The sequence below is a fragment of the Clupea harengus genome, chromosome 7 (assembly GCF_900700415.2).
Source record: "Clupea harengus chromosome 7, Ch_v2.0.2, whole genome shotgun sequence".
Classification (NCBI taxonomy): domain Eukaryota; kingdom Metazoa; phylum Chordata; class Actinopteri; order Clupeiformes; family Clupeidae; genus Clupea; species Clupea harengus.
Window position 1 is genome coordinate 11,467,950 of NC_045158.1, and position 20,579 is coordinate 11,488,528.

Genomic DNA, 20,579 nt, shown 5'->3' on the forward strand with positions numbered 1-20,579 from the left:
GTGAACTGGATTCCTGTTTGATTTGCCATCTGGTTACCCTAGGCAAGAAGATAACGTAATACCAGAAATAACCTTTATAGCTGAAAAACGGCGTTGCGTTTGCCGTGATTCAGTAGGAAGACCTACAGTAGCGTATGATTGATGATGTCACAGGTCATTGAGGTCTAGCATGTAGGTATAAATCAGATTTATGAAGAGACAAAAAGTAATAATTCTTTAATAATTAGCCTTTTCACCAACACAAACCACATACATGAGGGTCTTGCGTCTCTTTCAAGCAAATTAATTATATCAATCTGTGGAGCAAGCCATGAACAACGTCTTGCACTGCGTCGTTTTAATATATTGCATTGTGTTGGCATATTAGTTTGCATTAATGACTATGATTATAGGTATGCACTTTTGTGGAAGCCAACGGTAATGGTTTGACAAGTTTATTTAATTCTTCTGTAGTCGGCACACAAAGAACGCATCGAGCTGATACGAGATGTCACCGAATGAACGCGCGAGCTTACGCCCAGGGAGTGAGGGCGGGGCTTTCGCACAACTGATGGTTCTTCAACAATTTATCCCTAAAGCTACTGGCAGCCAATTTTCTTCATATTTCTACAGACCTACGACCTACACAGGAAACAAATGTGGGATCTTATATATACATTAAATTGATATTGCTGTTTTGTTGATCTCGCCTATAGCAAATAGCCTAGTCACAGGTACATTCCAGATTGTTTTCCTGTTACATTTGAATATTTTTGTCAAAGAATTTCTGAGTCTCGACCGCAGCCTTTTGGTCAGAATGTCGGATTCGGAGGACATGGCGGAGTTTGGATGTATAGTCGATCGAATAACAAAAGGAGAGGTAGGCAATCTTGTCTAATCTCAGCTAATGTATATAAGGCTACGCGGGAGTCGTGTTCCCACCGCGTTGCTTAGGTAGCCTGACCAAACTAGAGGATGCGCTGCTGGTCACTAGTCTTAGTCTATTAAAGGCTTTTATTATATTATTCCATTTTGTCAGGAAATATTTCATGAAGTGAAGCATATTTGTCCAGACTAAACCTACATAAATATTTCATAGATCAAATGTCTGCTTATTGTAGCATCGCTGAGCACTGATAGTTCAAATATGATCGACGCCTGCCTCGCACATGCTGTAGCCCACAGCCAGTCTGTCAGACGCGCCCCCATCTGAATTTGTCACCGGTTGCATTTACAGTGTTTAGAGTGTATATATAGTTTACAGTGTATAGTATAGATTTAAAATAAAAATGCTGTTGATATGCATGATTGGAACTTCCTTGCGTGGACCTGTCCAGGACTGATTGCAGGTGTTTCCTGTCACCAACGGGTACCATCATGATGCTTGCCTTGTTGGTGGCGAATTTTAATCTTTTAGAGGAACAGTCTATGACGTTTTTTTCTGCTTCATCCTTTGTGCTTTGACTCACCACTGTATCCCGAATTCTGAGTGTTAAATATCGCAGTTGAGTCGCAGTTGTTGCCGTGTCATGTAGCCAAGGCCGTGAAACACCCCTGTCGCTATGCATATTACACTTCAAATTCTAAAACTAATGACTTATACCTTTGCATTGTCAGCTATCCCCTTGTTTTTTATTAGAGCTATAGAGAGGCAACCTAAATTATTTGGCTGAAAGCTTGTTAGTAGCCTACCCGACAACATGAAGCTGACAGCGCTCTGATCTTGATCTGGCTTGTGTTAATTAACAATGAAACAAATCTTTCCCCTCCTAGTTAGCCCATGTTTGATCATCAGTAACTTGATATCCGCCCCCCGCAACATTTGTTACTATGGCGATTCCGCTGTCTCCACCCAGTCTAGCAGCAGCACGCAGAGCCGCGAGTTCCTCAGCCATACAAGTGCTGCTGACTCACGTAGCTGGCTCATCAATAACGCCAGGTCACGTTGGTTAATTCATTAGCTAGTCGTTGTCGTCGGGTGCCCCTCAACTCTTCTCAAGAAAAAGTTAGCAAGCCGCTGAACTACAATACGTGAATCATGTCTGCAGTGTCTCGACGTAGTTCGATGCTGAGAAAAGATGTAAGTTGAGCTTTCCGCAGTATTCTAGACTTATTGATCAGGATGTGTGTCTGGTATTTTTTTTTACCGAACCCTCTCTCACAGCCCGTTGTCTGCTTAATTTTGTGATTAGCCCTTTCTTTATGTTTAGCTTGCTCGCTAGCTGGCTGTGATGCACTGAAATGATCAGGTTTAATTGTTTCCAAAACTGTAGTTGATGTATCACTGTATTTAAGAGTACAACAGATCTAGAAAATACAGGGATAGTAGTGAATTGTATTGATATTTCACTTGGTTCACATGTGTCCCCACAGGACGGCACATCGTTGTTGATTGTTTTTGCCTCTGTGGAGGCACGAATGCATGTCGATGGTATCATGTTCCATATAGACAGTGTAATTGATCCATTACGCTGTCGATCAAGCAATTTCAGCTTATTGAAATTAGATCAAAACTGAAACCATTGGTCCCAGACTGACAACTTTGCCATGCATTTTGTTTACTTCTGCTTTGTATAGCCTAGATTCTCCATAGTCACGAGGAGCGGTTTTTAGTCGGTCATCCACTAATGAGCAAATTTAACAAGCTCCATCGGTCTAACGTCCGTCTGACTATAACATCTCTGTTTAAGGCCAACGGTATTTCTGTGTGCTGTGTTGATTGAATGATTGACCCTTCTCTGCATTTCAAGATTTAGCGTAACTAAACATAAAACCAGTTATGTATGTTACTGAAAGACCATACCTAATTTAGTTCAGTAGTTTCATGTTACGTTAGCCTAACCATTTCGATGCTGTTTTTCAGGTTCCAATCACAAACATTGAGCGGGAGCTTATTTGCCCAATATGCAAAGAACTTTTCACGCACCCGCTCATTCTACCATGCCAGCATAGTGTATGTCACAAGTGCGTCAAAGAGTTTTTGCTCAACCAAGAAGACTCCTTCAGCACCGACGGGGGGTCAGAATGCTCTAACCCGGGGAGTCCTCGGTCCAGAGTACCGTCTCCAAGCATGGAGAGGCTTGATCGGCTCGTACGATCAGGTATTGGCCTACTAACATGTCCATGTTAACAAATGGAATGGATGACTGTCTTATGTTGCAACATGGTATTTTATTGCATTTCAGGTTACTTTGAGTCAGTAGACCTAATTATGCTGTAGCCAAATAATACATTTATATACACAAATGTACATTTATTTAAGGTGCAGTTCAATGACTTTTTTTATGTCTTGAACATTTCGATTGTCATTTTCTGAAGTGTTATGATAAATCTGGCAGTGAATTTAATTTAAGATTTCAGGTGTTCTTGATAATGTTAATCTGTAAACAGATCTGAAATGCAAATAATTGCCAGTATTGTGCATTAAGAAAAGCTAGCTTGTTTTTTTTAATATGGCAGAACAGCCTTGTATCCTGCTAAACCATATGAAATGGTAAAATAACTTGCTGCAATGTTGGTGATGGGGGGGGCTTCTAAGCCAAGCAAAGTTCAGTGTCTAAATCACATCTATTGTTTAAACACTTGGCTTCTCTGTGAGCTAAATACCAGTTCTTGGAAGTCAAAGCCATTGCTGGTTATTGGGTGAAATAAACAAGGTTTTATACCAAAATCCACCATGATCATAGTTGGTGTGAAAGTCATGGGAAGGTATGGATCTAGTTGATATCTTTTGAATCATGATTAGAATTATGCTAAACAATCCAAGTGCTTTTCCATTATCAATCATTTATGCTTGACACATCACTTTTATTTCACAAATGAATGTCAGTTGCTTTGATTAGCATGCAATATTGTGCCACACAGGAAAGCACATCACTGTGTTTTGTTAGCAAAGTATTTACGCCTTCCTATTCTCTGTTAGGGGGCAGGGAAGTTAGAAGAGCTGGTCAGTACAGTTCCTTTATGTTCTTTTTTATTTTTTTTTGTCACTGCTGTGCCACCATTTGTGTGTGTTATCAGGTCTTGCATCACATTTGTTTACATTTGCTGTCTTGTTAGTCTTACTTCACTTCTCTGTGTCTCTTGCTTGCAGCCACACTGAGAAAGTCCTTTGGAGGGAGAGGTAGATGTGGGTTCCAATGTTTTTCTAGCTGTAGTGAGTACAGTGTTTTTTAGACCCGTGTGAACGTAGACCCTCTTATACCGTGCTATCAATGCACCTCTGACGGTGTCCTCTTGTGAACATACAGTAATCTGATGTGACTTGGTCCCTTTTATGGTCTACCCATCAAAAAAGTCTACTGAGCAAATTACCTGGAAATATCTTCTTGTTGATGTAGTTAAGTTGAGAGTAAATGAAGACATGTGCCTTTACATTTAAATAATCGTGTGAACTTTGTAAACAGATACCCTATCTGTAAAAACATGTGCATTTTACTTGAGGGAATGGAAGATTCTTGTTCCTGAAGACTAAAGTTACAGGGACACTTTTTTTGTGGTGAGGGAGGGTGGGCGAGTGGAATGACAAGTGAGAGAAGTATGGTGCGTGTTGCCAAGGAAATGCTCCCGGACTGGAATCTCAGGGCGCTCTCGGTTAATAGAGACTGGAATGTCCCCTGGGATTTCTTCAGTTTGGCTCCTTGTGTATTGAGCTCATTGTAAAGAACAAACAGTTGGAGGTGAAAAAAACAAACAAAGGTTTTCAAAGGCAGCCAACGACCAACGCTTGGTCTTCATCCAACACAATAGGAGGTAAACAAATTTCTGGGTGTAGTCTATTGGGCTGTCTATTTCTATTGTCATCTTAATTTACTGAGGTAATCTTCCTAATCGAAATTCAGAGGCTGGTGAATGTGTATGGATCAGTTAGTGCATGTTTAAGGTAAAGCACTAGGGCTAAGCATATCTATGTGTATATATAGTGTAATATGCTCAGTAGACATTTTGAAGAAACAAGCAGTGGTGTTTCAATACCCCTCTAACCACAGAACACATGTATGACCCCCCTCCTCCATGTTGTGCCCGTCACTTCCGATGAATGAATAGATCCAGTTTTAATCTGGCCATATTGGGACATTTAACACAAGGCGCTGGCGATTTTGTGCCCTCTCCAAATGTAACAGGCAAACACTGTGATAAACGAAATTAACTGCTGGAAGCCCCACAAACTGCGGAGGCTACACACTATGTGTGGAAAAGAGAGTTTGATAGGCAAATGATTTATGTTTCTCTTGTCATTTGAAATTGCTAATGCTAATAGCCTTGCCATTAACACTGAGAGCACACACTGTCGCATTATCATGACTCAAAAGGTGTTGTTGATGATGTGGTTCCGTAGGAAAGACGCGCCCTCCTCAGCCTATGCCCCCCCATCCGAGAGCCCTTGTGATGACTCGTCAGTTTCTGAGCGCCTGAGCGTACCCCCCCCCTTCCCCCGTGCCACCAGTCTCACTGCGGTAGCAGCAGGTCACGGCGTGTGTGTGTGCGCGCGCACAGCCTCCTTCTCCTGTCTGTCAACCTGCCTGCCAGCTCAGCAACCCGCCTTCCTCTCCCTTCCCTTCAGAGCAGCGAGACCCGTCCTGTTCCCGCCTCGTGGTCTAACGAGTCCACGGCTCTCTCAGTCTCACAGCCCGTCACCCCTGATGGTTAGGTCGTTTGTCCGCTCACCCACTTCCATCAGACGTTACGCCCAGACCCCAACATCCCTGTTCATGTCCACACGTCCTGCTGCACACCCTTCCGATTCCATCCATACCCGTCCGGTCCCCGCCACGTCCTTCACTGCCACCCTTCACTGCACGTTCACCCACCAGTGCCTGTCCCCACCTTGCATCCACTGACCACTGTGGTTTGACGTGATGTAGTACAGTGTGACGCCATCTTTCTCTGGTTGTTCCTCCATATCTGTGTCCTTTGTGTGCTTGCTTATTAAGTTGGCCTTCCTTTGCTCTGTGTTGCGACCCATGCTGCTTGCATCTGTCATGCATTTTGGTGTCAAGAATGCTTTCTTTCTCCTCGGTAGAAATGCTCTGCCTTGTGAGTGACTCTCCAGTAGATATTTTAGTTCCATCTGTGGTGGTTAATCTATATATAAAAAAAGACTGGTGTGCATTGAAAGTAAGTGAGTGTTACATATTGTACATTGAACTGGACAAATGGTGAATCCTTTAAGCTGCAGGAAACAATACAAAGGACATCTAAAGTGTGCTGATCTATTTTCTTCCCAGTGAAGATTAGCTCTCACTTCTCAACAATCTCATTTAAGTCTAGCTAATTTTAGATTCCAGCCATTAGCCACTAGTTAAGGCTAGTGTTTAGTGTAACTTCCACAACACGCTAGGAGTTTCACACGTAATGTTAAATCTGGCACAGCACTTTAAGGCATTTTTACAGCTCCTTTTTTAAAAGACTATTTTAATTTTTTATTTTACTCATGTCCAGGTCATTGTCAGCACTGTAAACATACTCTATCTCTGTGCAATCCTTTTCTGAGTGACTCCAGCTGTAATGTGAACTGCCTGAAAATGACTAGTCTCTTCTCTTTGTCCTCTGTAGGTCGCTTCTTCTCAGGTGTGTGTTTGTGTGTGTGTTATGAAAAACACTTCTACGTCTTTGCTAATTATCTTTCCAACCCCCCCCCCCCACACCGTCCTATCGAATAGGGTCCATCTCCTCGCCTGGATGGAGGCGGGCCTCCGTCACTCCCCGCATCACCACCTTCCCGTGCCCGGGCTGCCAGCATGACATCGACCTCGGCGAGCGGGGCATTAGCATGCTCTTCCGCAACTTCACGCTGGAGAACATCGTGGAACGCTACAGGCAGGCGGCGCGGTCCGCCGTGGCCATCCTGTGCAACGTCTGCAAGCCGCCTGTGGTGCAGGAGGCCACCAAGAGCTGCATGGACTGCAAGGCCAGCTACTGCAACGAGTGCTTCAAGCTTCACCACCCCTGGGGCACGCCCAGAGCCCAGCACGAGTACGTGGGGCCCACCACCAACTTCAGACCAAAGGTACGGTGCTGCTCCAAGATGAGGAGAACTGAACGTTCTTCAAATTGTATTTAGAATTGGAGGCACTTTGAGGCCCTTTTATCGGCTAAACAATAGATATACGTGTGGCATTTCTTTTTTGCTTCAATAAAAGCCTGAGTGGTATGCCAGTGACAGTTTGATGACAGTGATGTTGTACACAAGGACTGTTGAAGGTAAGCTGGCTGTGTTGGCGGAGTTAACATGCAGGTGATATTTTTCCTAGGTTCTGATGTGCCCTGAACACGAGATGGAGAAGGTCAACATGTACTGCGAGGTGTGCCGGCGTCCAGTGTGTCACCTCTGCAAGCTGGGTGGTTCCCATGCTAACCATAGGGTCACATCCATGAGCAGTGCCTACAAGATCCTGAAGGTAAAAGATGATACCCACTGTCTAGCTGTTAGCTACAGCAGTCCTGGAGTTTCTTGATAAATGTCTAAGAGATGAGTGAGATCGATGGCTATTGTTGAGGATGACTGCCTTTTCAAAATTCCATCTGCAATCAATCGGTGTGCTTTTGTAGGTCTTTGGTTTCCATTTTTCAATGCTTAATGAAATATTGAATTCCTTTGGTGGGGTGCTATATGCCCATAGTATCGGGTGTCGTTTCAAAGGGTTCATGGTGAAGTGCTGCGAGCGTGTGTTTGTCAATAGCAGGCTCACCTCTCCTAGCTTTTGATACAGACATCAGTCACCTGATGACAACAACACGGGGCCCAGGAGGCCCAGGATGCTGTTTCCTGCTCTGGCAACCCGATCGCACCATACATGTCCCCAGCATCTATTAATATTTAATGGAATAATTTGTACCAATAATAATATTATCTGCCAGACTACTCTATATCCCTCTTGGACCACCAAAGGCATAATGAATGAAATAAACAGGAACTCGTTTTGGAAGGGGTTTACATTTTCCATCATGAACACCTGTGCTCAGATGGACTTTGCCTTTATGCCAACAGGAGAAGTTATCGAAGAGTATCCATTACTTAATCAGCAAAGAGGACCAAGTGCGGCATCAGATTTCTGACCTGGAGGTGTTGATTCATCAAACGGAGGTAAAGCAGCTACATGTCTCCCTCACTGGGTGGAAGTGTTTCATGTGTTCGTCTTTGAACAACATGTGAGTTATTTGCACAACATGTGATTTCTTTGCCTGAATGGGTTGAATATCGGTCAGTATGCTTGTAAATATGCCATAGAATATTCTGATTTATGTAAAAATCTGAAATATTCACCTTTCCATTGGATGCTTATGGAAAAGGGGAGCAACCCAATCCCAGCCTCTGTTTCCTGTCACTGATATTGATATTTAATCTTCTTGTCAAACCTAAGTACTTAAAGTCCATCTAAGTCCCTTTCAGCTGAAAACCTTGACTATTAGATTTTCCAATAACACCAATACATTGTTGTGGTGTGATATTACTGGATGTAACCTAATTCTCCACGCCGCTGTCACAATCTTTGCCATACTCGTGATGTAGGAAAGCGGCCAGCTAGCCGAAAGACGCGCCAATGAGCACTTTGAGCGTCTCTTCGAGGCTCTCCAGGAGCGGAAGACTGACATGCTGCGTTCCATCGAGGAGTCAAGGAATATGCGCCTGGGCAGTCTCCGTGGGCAGGTCGAAGAGTACCAGGGCATGCTGGAGAACAGCGGCCTGGTTGGATATGCGCAGGAGGTCCTCAAGGAAACCGACCAGTCCTGCTTTGTGCAGACGGCCAAGCAGCTTCACGTCAGGTTTGCCCAGTTCCTGGACATCGTCCTCTGCCTCCCTTTGAGATGTTATTTTTGTGCCCTATAGGCTTACACTTGGCTAATGTCCTGGTTGGTGTCTTGCCTGATTTGGCCAGTGTCAGGACAAATGCACTTAAGCCCTATGGGTGTTGTGAAGTTCCACAGGCAGATTTGAATGGCAAAATCCGTCAATGTTGTTTTCCATGCACAAAGCCTGGTGGCTAATTGATCTCCATTAGTCAGAAAGCTGCTTTGTCCATATAGCCAGCAAGTGTTGACAGCTCCACATAAATACTTTCCCCCTCATTTCCTAATGTTGACATTCTGTTTTCGGTTATGACCTATTTTTTGCACGTATGCATATAAATCAGTTCCTTATATATTTCATATAAATCAATTTCATATAAATCCATATGTATTTCATTATCATTCATTCATTCATTCATTCATTTAAGCTTGACCACCAAGGCAAACCGTGTTCGCCCTTTCTTCACAGAATACAAAAGGCCACCGAATCCTTGAGGACGTTCCAGGCTTCAGCCAACCCCTGCTTTGATGAGTTCCTGGTGGACACCTCCAAGGAGGAGCTCATGCTGAAGGAACTAACGTTTGGCGGAGGTATGGTCCAACCATGTGGCCCTTTTCCATGCCTCAACCCTATAGCCCCTGATTGACACTTTCACTTAGTCCCCATAAGCAGCTCACTTGGCTCCAACCAGAAGCCCTTTTAAGTGAGTAAGCAGTTTATGTGCTGAATATACTCTGGGATTTTGGCACGGAGAACCTCTGTGTTGCGCAATAGGCACATTCCTTTACCTGGGGCATTTAAGAAGAAATATTTACCTGTGGCTGCATCGGTTTATGTTTAATTAGATGTTTGTTGGTTTTGGAAACGTTTGGAGTTTTGTTTTGGAAATGTTATATCAGTTAATGGCCCCAAGTTCCTGGTAGACCGTTTCTGGCAGCAGGTCGCTACTTTCCGTTGGGTTTCCATTGGACGGAGAGGTAAAGCCGATCTATCATTAGCGACATCATAGCTGAGCTGTCCTCACTAGTGGGGGTCAGGCCTGTTCAAGTGGGCTCCATGGGAATGCAGCAGTGGTCCAATCAGATGGGCTGCTTTCTTCCCCACAGCCAGTTAGAACTGACCAGATTAAGAGCACTGCACGTGGGCCAAGACCCTATACACGCTGATCTGTAAGCTGTTGTTGACTTCCGAGAACAAGACACGTCAGAGAGAGAGAGAGAGCGGCGGAGGGAGGGAGTGGTGTTTAGGCAGATTTGTCCTTATAGAAAATGAAATGTTGTGAAAGGGCATTTATAGTAAGTAAAGGTAAAACAAAAATTGACTCTTGAAGCACTTTGCCAGTGGGCAACAATGTGTACATTCCCAATGTTTTAGATGTCATTACTGCTGTCAGGTCTGTCACTACTTGAAGGATTTATTTTGAAAAGTTATTTGCAAAGGCTGGTCCATTAAGTTAACTCACACAGTGAAACAATGAACATTTGTTAGTTTTTTTTCCTCAGGGATTATTAGCAACCACAATTAGTCAGTAGAAAAATGCATCATACTCCAAGTCTTAGTCCCCCAAGGCATTTTATGGCAATTTTGCAATATCTTAAGAGCCAAAGCAAGCAAAGCAACAAGAAAGAAAATGTCTAGTAGTTTAGCTTCAATTATGCAAGATGGACACATTTCTGAGGTTGACTCTGCTTGGGCCTGCTCAAAACTTTGATAATAAATCTATTAAATCCATTTTCTTGCCACAACCCCTCCCTTGTATAAATTGCCCCGACTGTCAGACCTAATGAAGATTACACATGCCATGGCATAGAGCTGATGGATCAATGCCGATGCTTTTAGTGCTGTGTGCTGGAAGGAGATGATGCACTCTGCTTTAGGAGGATATTTCTTGCTATAATTTAATTGACCAGAGGAGAGGGGGAAACGGCAGACGATGCAAAGCTGACTTGCCCATTCCTTTTAATGTGGATGGCTTTCCCTCTCACCATTGTGATTAGAGTGGGTTTTAAATGGTGCTTTTCAGAACTCCTGACTCGACCTTTGGATGTTTCCGCCACACTTTTTCCGGTCAATATCATTGTTTTTCTTAAACTCCCGAAGCCACACACACACACACACACACACTCCCCTTACCTCCACCCCATACTGTGGGTGCAGCCAAGCCGCATGGCCACTTACTTGCTTCCATTTAGCTTCTTGCATCTCCTGGTGTGATCGGTGCCTTGCCTTTCAGAGGCAAGCTTTCGGGCATCACGCCCAGTTACTGGGCACTCGCCTTTTTCCTCTGACAGTCAGTGAATCGTTTGTGACAGGCAGAGCTTGATACCCCCCCCCCCCCCCAACCAACCTCTACAGCCTAGATACATTCTCATGCTTGTGACAGCAGCGCGTACTGATCTGTCTTCAAGGAACAAAGGCATGATTCTCTGTGCTCATTAATCGTTCGTGTAGGCATGTCCCCCGTTGGGTGACTTATGTAAATTCTTTTCAGCGTCTCTGTGTTAAAAAGCAAAATGCCAGGAGGGATGGTAGAGAGTAAAACGGTCCTTTCCGTTTTCTAACATAATAAACAGAACATTAAATTAACTAAGTGGCCATTCTAAAACGGCTTAATTTACATCAGTAAACATCCGTCATGATGCTAAGGTGGATCCTCTGGAAAGACACCAAACCATTAACCCAAGTTGTGTAATACATTTGAGAGTTCTCTCATTTGCACCCCTTTTGGTTTCGAAGGACTCTTAAACCACCAGATCCCTTTAGTTTTTTTCCTTTTGTCTTTCTTTCATTTTTCAGTTCCAGACCCGCCCATGATTGACCTGACCCGCAGCTGCGTGTACAACGAGGGCCAGATCCACTGGCGCCTGTCCGAGGACACCCTCCCCACCGACCGCCACGTGCTGGAGTACCGCAAGGTGGCCCCCGGGGAAGAGAACTCCTGGCAGGCCTCCGACCACATCTACGGCTCCAGCACTGTGGTCACCAACCTTGACAGCGACAGCACCTACTCCTTCCGGGTCAAGACTTACCGCAACACTCTGTGCAGCCCTTACTGTCCCGAAGTGAACTTCCACACACCTCCGGCTCCCGGTGAGTGCTGGCTGAACGGGTGGAGTTTTAACATTTAGTCTGTGTGCCAGGTGTTCTCACAAGGAGAGGTCGATAACAGGACTAAAATGGGTAACTCGGGTCACCTAATGCAGCGGCAGATGTCTTGCCTAGTAATGGCGTCACCACAATGACTGTGAAAGATCTGACCTTTTGGGTCCTGACCTGATGGGTAGAGATGTTTGTCTTGAGCCACTCGCTTATTGATTTTGAGTCCTTTCTGACCAAAAGTGACTTGAACCCACGTTACACTTGGTTAGAAGGCTGAATCAGCAGGTTAGTAAGAGCTGCTTATACAATAAGAAGTCATGGGAGGCCAAGATGTCGGGAATCTATTTGTTTAGTTTGGCTCGTGCCCAGGCTGCTTCTTTAGTACAGCACACGGTGCCATTGTTGCCTTGTGGATTGAGAAGATTAGCTATTTTATCCCCTGCTTAGTCTGTCTGCGTTTAGAGCAAAGGTCCAGGAGGAGGAGGGGGTATTGGGGAGGCAAACGGCTAAAAGTGCATCTGATCAGCCCAGGTTATCGGCCGTTTTCGATCACACCCAGTGCATTCATCATTATGACTCATCTCTTTTGTGTGACGACAAACAGACGTCCTTTGATTTTCTGTTTGTGCAGACAAACAGATTGTGTCTCGCCTGGACTGAAGCACTGCACCTGTCATAATGCCTTTTTCCATGAAACACGCCAGATCACAAATGGTTTTCACAGTGTCTGGCGGCTCTATGTTTGGCTGCCAACTTCAACCGTAACAAGTAGCCTACACAAGCAGTCCTCATTCATCAAGCATGTTTTTTTTTTTCCCCCTCCATGTATATACATATATGCTGTTGCAGATCCTCCAGTGTTTTCTTGTACATTTATTTGCGACTGTTTATTGCTTTTTATGCCTCATTAGTCCTAACTAAGGCAACGTTGGAGGCAGGCCCACTGTAAATGAACTGCGATTCAGGTCTGCATTCCAGTGTGCTTTGAGACGCGTAGGAGAGAATGCGTGCTGCGTTATTAATGAGCTGGAATTCTGGGTCATTTCGGTGCCGTGGCAACATTTATTTTCTGCTCGTGGAACGTCTGCCTGCCAAAAACGGCCAGCATTCAGGCTGCTGTCACAGGTCCTTGTCCTCGATTCATCTGGGGGAAGTTTCCAATGGAGGGCCGATGCAGGGCTCCCTCATCCTGTCGCATCATATTGCTACCTTCGCAGCTTATAAAAAAATTCAAATATTTGGATATTTTGCGGGGGCCTATTTTTAACCCCTCAGTTTTTGGCAGCAGATTCACCAGCATGCCTTTTGAAGTAAAACACAGAGCGCGCAGTGTGATTCATGTGTAATATAAACTGAATCAGGCATATCTATGCGCTCGGTTTCTTGCTATTTTTGGCCTAGGTTTTTGCATGTTTGTTTTATGTTACCCTAGTTTTGCATTATCCTTCCCCCAGGACACAACATGGAAAAATGTGCATCAGTAGTATATTTGCATAGCCGGAAGGTAATCCAGTGTCCCTGTTACAATACTTCTCATCTGTGCTATAGCACCCTCCAGTGACGAAAACAGACATTGCATGTTATACTGAAGATCCCTCAAATACTTTTTGTTTGAACTCTCAGGAAAAGGTTTATCAGTTGCTGTAAACTAAATTTAACCGCTCTTGCACTAATTTGTTTATTTTAAATATCTCTTTATCTCTCTCTCTGTCTCTGGTTCTTTCCTCTCCCTCAGTGTTCGGCTGCTTGTTTAATGACAAGTGTGGCTTCAGCCCGGAGCGGCTTGTGCTGAGTAAGCGGCGTGACTCGGTGGAGAGTGTGGCCGGCATGGCCTTCCTGCTCCAGGCCGAGCGCGTTCAGACCGGCAGCTACATCGGCCTGGACTACATCATCGGTGACCCGGGAATCGCTCAGGGCAGGCACTTCTGGGCCTTCCGCGTGGAGCCACACTCCTACATGGTGAAGGTGGGGGTGGCGTCTGACTCCAAGCTGGTGGAGTGGTTCCATAACCCCCGTGACACCAGCAGTCCCAGGTAAACATCATGTATACTCTTGCAACCCTATTGAGATGGGTGCTCGGCCCCCCACCTCCTGAAGATTCACCTCCCCAGTAGATCTTGTTCCAGTCCTCCAATACCTCCAAAAGTGCTTAACATTCTTCTTCATCCATCCTCTGTTTTAGGTACGACCATGACAGCGGGCATGACAGCGGCAGTGAGGATGCCTGCTACGACCTCTCGCAGCCTTTCACGCTGATCACTGTGGGCATGGGCAAGGTCTTCATTCCCAAGGCTTCGCTCAACGCCACGGCCACCTCCACCTCCGGTGGCAGTGGCGAGTACCAGGCTAGCCGCGTGCTGCCCATGCCGGCGCGCATCGGCGTGTGCCTGGACTATGAGGCGGGCCGTGTCTCCTTCTTCGACGCCGACAGCATGCGGCTGCTGTACGAACGGCAGGTGGACTGTTCCGGAACCATGTACCCGGCCTTCGGCCTGATGGGGAGCGGCGCCGTCCACCTGGAGGAGTTCATCGCCACCAAGCGCCTTACCTACATGTGAGCGGGAGAGAGGGACGAGCGGTTGGGGCAACCAGCCCGACTGCTTGCCTTGGATATCAGAGCTCACCTGACGCCCATGATAACTCTTGTTCTAGTTTATCTGAGATGTTTTTATTTTTGGTGGTGTGGTTTAGTTTTTGTGGGTTTCTTTTTTTTCATTCAGGTAATTTTGGAGGTTAATTATGTTTCTTTTCTTTCTGTACAAAATCACTTCTGTCACACAACAACAGTCAAGTTGATCCTGGGAAACCTTGCTTCTTATGCCTATGTGCCTTTTCTTTGGGGGATATGGGATACGTAGAAGGTGCTCTCTGATTCTTGTCACCTTAGCATTACTGCACAGTACTTCCACATGGGGAATCTCACCACAAAAGCAGCACAGATGCACGTCTTCTAAGTAATACGAATGTCACTGCTTTCATTTTCTGTTTGCTTCAGAACTCACCTCTTATGTACAGAACATGAATCATTTCAGGTAAACTTGAATTCAGTAACCGCAACACATCATGCACTAATGTTATTAGCACGTAGCACTACTCACTGAGCAAGGTCTTTATGGACCTGCTGGTGTCCCCATTTTGTTTAGGTACAGACACACAAAATCATGTTCACAAGTCTTTCAAGTACCGATTGTTGAAAATGGGAAAAATTTTACTTTTTTACACATTTCACTGCATGCGTTTTGTTTTGTTTTGGGCATTGGATTAAGCACAGCCACACATTTCAACACATTTTCAACACATTATGTATCTATTGCATCTACAGCATAAACATGTTTTATTGTGAATGTATAACTTGGGCACGGATGGCTTTAACATCACTGCTATGTCTTAACTGGGCAAAAACAAACCATCTGTAAACCATGTGCAGAAAAAAAATGCTGGACACATCATGCAGCATCATGATCAGTATTGCCCAGGAGGCTCTGATCATGGATATGGCCTTTTGTGATTTAATCACACACTTGTGGGTACTGTTGGCAGGTGAACCAGGTCACTGGCTGAAAGGGTAATTTTTTTTCTTTCTTCTTCAGTGATCGGAAATAGGATATTCATTTCAGTGTTTTCTCAGGTTTTGGCCAAAAGGGCCTCATGCTACCTACCTCCTGTGAGCACTGGAAAAACATTCTAACACGCCGATTCGTTTTTGTCAGCACTGTAGAGAAATGTAACGCTTTTAGCCATTGAGCTTACTAAGTCTGTTAGTGTATATTTACTCGTTCTCACATACTCAAGCTTGTTTGGTGAACATACAGTTAATATGCTCTCGAAGCACCAGTCACTCGTTGACTCTGGCAGTAAGCAGATATTAATTGTTTTAGTTTTTTTTTTTTTCAGAACCGATTATATTTCTCAACTGATAAAATAAAATTCCTCTAGATTGATTTAATTGATGTGACAAGAAAAACATGTAATCATACAAAACATGTCTTGAGTCTATTCACTCTTGAAATCTTTCTGTCTAGTGAGCATTTTAGTGTTATTTAGTGTCGAATAATTTATTAATTCATTTCATTTTTAGTGGATGGTGATTTGACACAGTATGTACTCAATATGTATGTGTCTAGTCTTTAATTTATTTGGGTGTTGGTATTACATGGCAGTGCATAACTTTATGATCTGCTCAGTCATTCCATTTTGTACACGCTAAACTTCGGCTTATGTGTGGAATGAAAAATAATCTATGCACATGGTTCGTGCATGTGTGAGTTTAGTCATTCTTATTTTCAGTGTTGCTTTGTAATTGAATGTATGATCGTTCGAGGACAGAGGTTACAAGTTACCAAATGTTTTAATGAGTTAGGTGTGTGTGTGTGTGTGTGTGTGTGTGTGTGTGTGTGTTTATGCGTTTAATGGATCATGTTCTTGGAAACAGTGGTAGCAGCTGTAGTTGGGTGGTAGTGTCATGAGCTGTATTGAGCTGGTGTTGCTAATATAAGAGGGTATGTTTTTAGTTTTCTGTGAACATTTTAAAAACTTCATATTCTGAGGGTGCCCTATCTAATTAATCAAGCTAGCACTTTATAGCATGTTTGCCACTTGCCTCAGTACAGGTTTGTGTGGAGTTTTGGTGTGTGTGTGCAATATTAGAGCATAGGAGGTGGTACTGCTCTCTGTGAGTGTAATGCTTTAACGAAAACGAAAACGAGAAGCTGTTATTCACTTGTGTCAATCTACTGTATGGATTTTAATTTGTGCTGTTTGGGGTTTTATATAAAAATAAATTGGCGTGTTTTTAATTTTGAGCTTACGTGCTTGGATTTATTGTTCACAGCACTCATCTGTAGCAGTGCCGCCTCTGCTTTTGTGCAAAATTTTAATGAACTGACTGCGGATGACCTGCTGGAAGGAAAAGATGGGCATTGATGGCTGATTTCATAATTAGACCACGTAACAGTCTATTATTATGCCAGACGACATTTTGCACCTGCTTTCCCCCAGAATTCATGAATGTAATAGAACATTTCATTTGCTATCCATTTTTTCTCTGTAGCAGCACAAAGCCTGATAGAAGAGTGATGAATCAAATGCATAAAGAATTTGTGCCCTGCATTATAAATGGCAAAGGAAATTTGCATAAGTATTGTGGCCCATACTTGTTGGAGTCCCTTAATTCTGCACACATATTGTTGACGGCCAGGCTGAATTACATCCACACTATCACACTCAAGGTCTGTTTTATGCTCCCATAGTCTTGCCAGTCTAGAGCCCCAAATTAATGGCAAATGCAACACATTCTTATTATGGATATGTGCTAAAATATACTGTAAATACTTTAATGGGTGCTTTTGTCTCATATTTAGCACAAGATGTATGTATACCTGATCTGAAGTTAGATTTAATGACTTCACATGTGATCATATTCTCTCCAACAAGTGTTCTTACATTCAGTCTGTTGCTTGGAATTGTTGGAGTTTCAGCAGTTCTCCTTCTCAAGTAGGTCAGTCAAGTCCAGACCTTTTTGTTGGATGCCGAGAACATTCTGATGTTCTATTCTCCTGCACATGTTCTATTTTCAGGTGTTGTAACTTGGAAAGCTGTGACCAACTTTGACAGGTAATCGTTTAAACTGAGCTCTTAAACAAGTAAATGAGGACTCTGCCCTTAAAGAAAGGGCACAGAAGTCACATCATGGAATATGAATGATTACTGTGGAGAATATTTCTCCCGCATAACTATATAGTCTGTTATCTTTGTTTCAAGTGACCTAGTAAGTTTAAGCGTAGATTGCTTTTTAATTATTACTATCTTGAGGTAAATATGTTTGAGCACAATAATGTATTCATAATGTGTTTCCCTGAAGGTGTCATCTATATTTGCTTGAGTGTGATAAACTACGATGTGTTATTAAACATTAGCTTAATTTGATTTGTAAAATAAATTATGCTTCTGCTGAATGTCCTTTCAATATCATCACGAGTTAGTCGTTTTAATATTACCACAGTTGGTCTCAAATCACTACAGCCAAAATTATTGTTAATGCAGTCATATACAGCATGAACATATCTACATTTCTACCGAAAAGAAAACAAGTTGCATCATGTTTAACCTCCTGCAGTTCCAGATCCTTCCACTAGATGACTGCCTATACTTATGCGAGAACATGTAGTGTTTCTCAAGTGACACGCATTTGCATTAAAAAATGTCTGTGCCGTTGTTTTTTTGATATAATTGCATTTCTTCTTTTAATGTGATGCCTAGAGCGTCAATATGTCAGTTTGAGTAACAGATGCAAGATACTCGTGATCTAATTTGCTCTCCCCAGAGATTTTTCTATTTGCTTTTTCATCTGCACTGAACAAGATAAACAGCACTGAACAGTTATATTTTGGTGCACCAAAGTTCTGAAAAACCTCAGGTGACCTGAACCTAGGTGAGAAAAGTACTTCAAGAACCAACATGTAGGCTACTATTTTTTTGTCATGCTGGACCCAGTTCCTTGAACCTCACACTTTGCCTAGTGCTATCTCTTTGGTTAGCCCTTAATTTGCATTCTGCCATTTCTCAGGTAAAGTACCAATTTAGAGCACACGGAGTATGCTGAGATGCAAAACAACATTGCCCAGTGGGTGTATAGGTTGGTTTCAGGTTAGGATTGGATGGTTCAGTCCTGAGGTCTCCATTACTTAGTGACAACTGATCTGCGAAGAGCTGAATGCTCTAGGTGTAAGCAGGTTAACGATGTTGCTTCTGCCTATCCTGTTCTCTTGAGGCCAGCGATTCTAGTGAAAGAGCGGACAAAAACAAGATATTCAGGGTTTTATGGTAATCTCTTAAATTACTGTAAGGCATATCATATAAAATGCCATGAAGCATAATTCAGCCTCTGATAAAATAAATTGACTAGAGTTGTTAAAAGCTGCAAGGACAAACACAGAACATCACAAAACATAAGCATAGTTTCAGCATGAATAAATATTATTTCGCTGTGAGATTACTTCTGGGAATACTATTGCTGGAATTGAGCCAAAAAAACACCCACGTGTATCTCTTGCATAATACTGACATTGTATTTCGGCATAAGGGCATTTTAACCTTTTGGACCAAGTCCAACAGCAGCACACCTATTTGTGAAAACTACTGTAGAAACACAAACTGAATGTCAATGTGACCCTCTATTTTGTCATGCCTTGTTTTCTCTGAGATTGTATCTCCTTTGATTGACTACACATGCATTTCGATAACGTTATCCTAAATGGTAACATACATTCTATTTAGTTATTGACGTTAGGCGGTCAACTCCGTCAACTCCGTTAGGCGGTTAACATTACAGTGGATTCTCTTTATTAAGGTTGTGTTCTGCAAATTATTAAAAGTAGCGTAGGCCCTGTAGCCTACACTTCAAGATGTAGCTTGATATATGGGAAGATAATTAAAATTAATTTAAATCTGAATTATGCCTACAATTCAATAAGGTAGCCTACAATAAATATTTTTACTCCACTTTCACCTGCTACCTGAAGACCTCATGACGACAGAGAGGGCTGGTGCTATGAGCGTGTAACGCGGAAGAGGAGAGAGGAAGGAGATTCCACGTCATTTGAGGTGTGTTGTACGACTGAGCAATGGCTTGAATTGGGATTCTTGGAATACAGAAGAGTCTCACGTGAAATATGTCTACTACCTCTGCGGGTTCCTGCGCGTTCAGTGTTAGTACATAGACACGACTGAATATCTTTGCCCTTGCTATCTTTGCTCCTGATAAAGAACTGGAATTCTGCTGAAGGTAACTGATGTTTTCTAAGTCAGATAGCGGTTCTAACATGTAGCTTGCTAGGTTACCCGAGCTTGCTAACCGGCTATTGCAGCTAACCTCTCAGCTGACATCCCCGTCTTGACACCAAAGCGCTACGGTATATTAACCGAAGCTGTTAAGATCATTCTTGGTGGTGGCTATGATTGTACTGCCCTTAGGTAGACCTTTAGGTTTAGCATGTAAAATAAATGCATGGTTTATAATTTCACACGGTAGTCAGCAATGCTTATATTATTATAAGACTGTGGCGAGCTAATCAATTATTGCCTTGATACTATTCCATTTGACAGCGCTACTTCAGCACCATTAGCTTTAGCTAGCTTGCTTGGCCTAGGCTACCACTTGACAGGGGCTGTTGACATCACTAAACGTTCCACCTGGCCAGTCAGTATTCAATTATCTGTCATTTAATGCTAACCACCGAATATTTACATTCACTTGGTGTGGTCTTAGTCTTGCTGAAGGAAAAACTAGACTATGCGAAGCGATTAAACATGATTAGCGAAATACATTAAAATGCCCTGCCAGTTGTAGCACTGTTGAGATGCACGTGAATTGATTGTATTTACAAACATGTACTCAGTAATTTAACACGTCGCACCGTTTAATTTAGGGAAAGCAATATTACAGCAGCTAAAAAAACTCTTCTCATGGTACATGTCCATCAAGTGTTCTTCCTCATGATAGCCTGTTAAGTGATTACGGTCAGTGATCACTGGTCATAATGCCGACCTGCCTTTGATTTAGTGAGGCGTCGCTCCCTCTAAATTCTAGGCTTATTATAAAGCTATCTGGCATTGTGAAGGGATAGTAGCCCTACCTACAGGTGTGATCACAGAACATTCCATGAGCTTGTAGAAGCAGGCTGGGTCTAGGTATGTTATTCTTGAGTGAAAC

The 20,579-nt window shown here is 43.2% G+C and overlaps 2 protein-coding genes across 6 annotated transcripts in view; both read left to right on the forward strand.

Moving 5' to 3' along the window:
- Nucleotides 1–251: 251 nt before the first annotated feature.
- On the forward strand, nt 252–16,669 carry trim36 (tripartite motif containing 36). The gene is given in 12 exon segments (XM_012830570.3): nt 252–859; nt 2,843–3,080; nt 6,642–6,988; nt 7,233–7,379; nt 7,970–8,065; nt 8,492–8,745; nt 9,239–9,360; nt 11,567–11,860; nt 13,605–13,902; nt 14,052–14,338; nt 14,341–14,364; nt 14,367–16,669. Coding segments are annotated over 12 exon segments (2,301 nt in total). The 5' UTR covers nt 252–796; the 3' UTR covers nt 14,498–16,669.
- Nucleotides 16,670–19,391: 2,722 nt separating this feature from the next.
- The window catches only part of ccser1 (coiled-coil serine-rich protein 1), a 70,691-nt gene continuing 69,503 nt past the window's right edge, over nt 19,392–20,579 (forward strand). For 3 of the 5 annotated variants that reach the window (XR_006152490.1, XM_031570521.2, XM_042708252.1), the window contains exon 1: nt 19,442–19,652. The gene's annotated coding sequence lies outside the window, so the exon portion shown is untranslated. Of the gene's footprint in view, nt 19,653–20,579 lie in introns of all 5 variants that reach the window. The other 2 variants (XM_031570520.2, XM_031570519.2) reach the window with 2 other exon arrangements.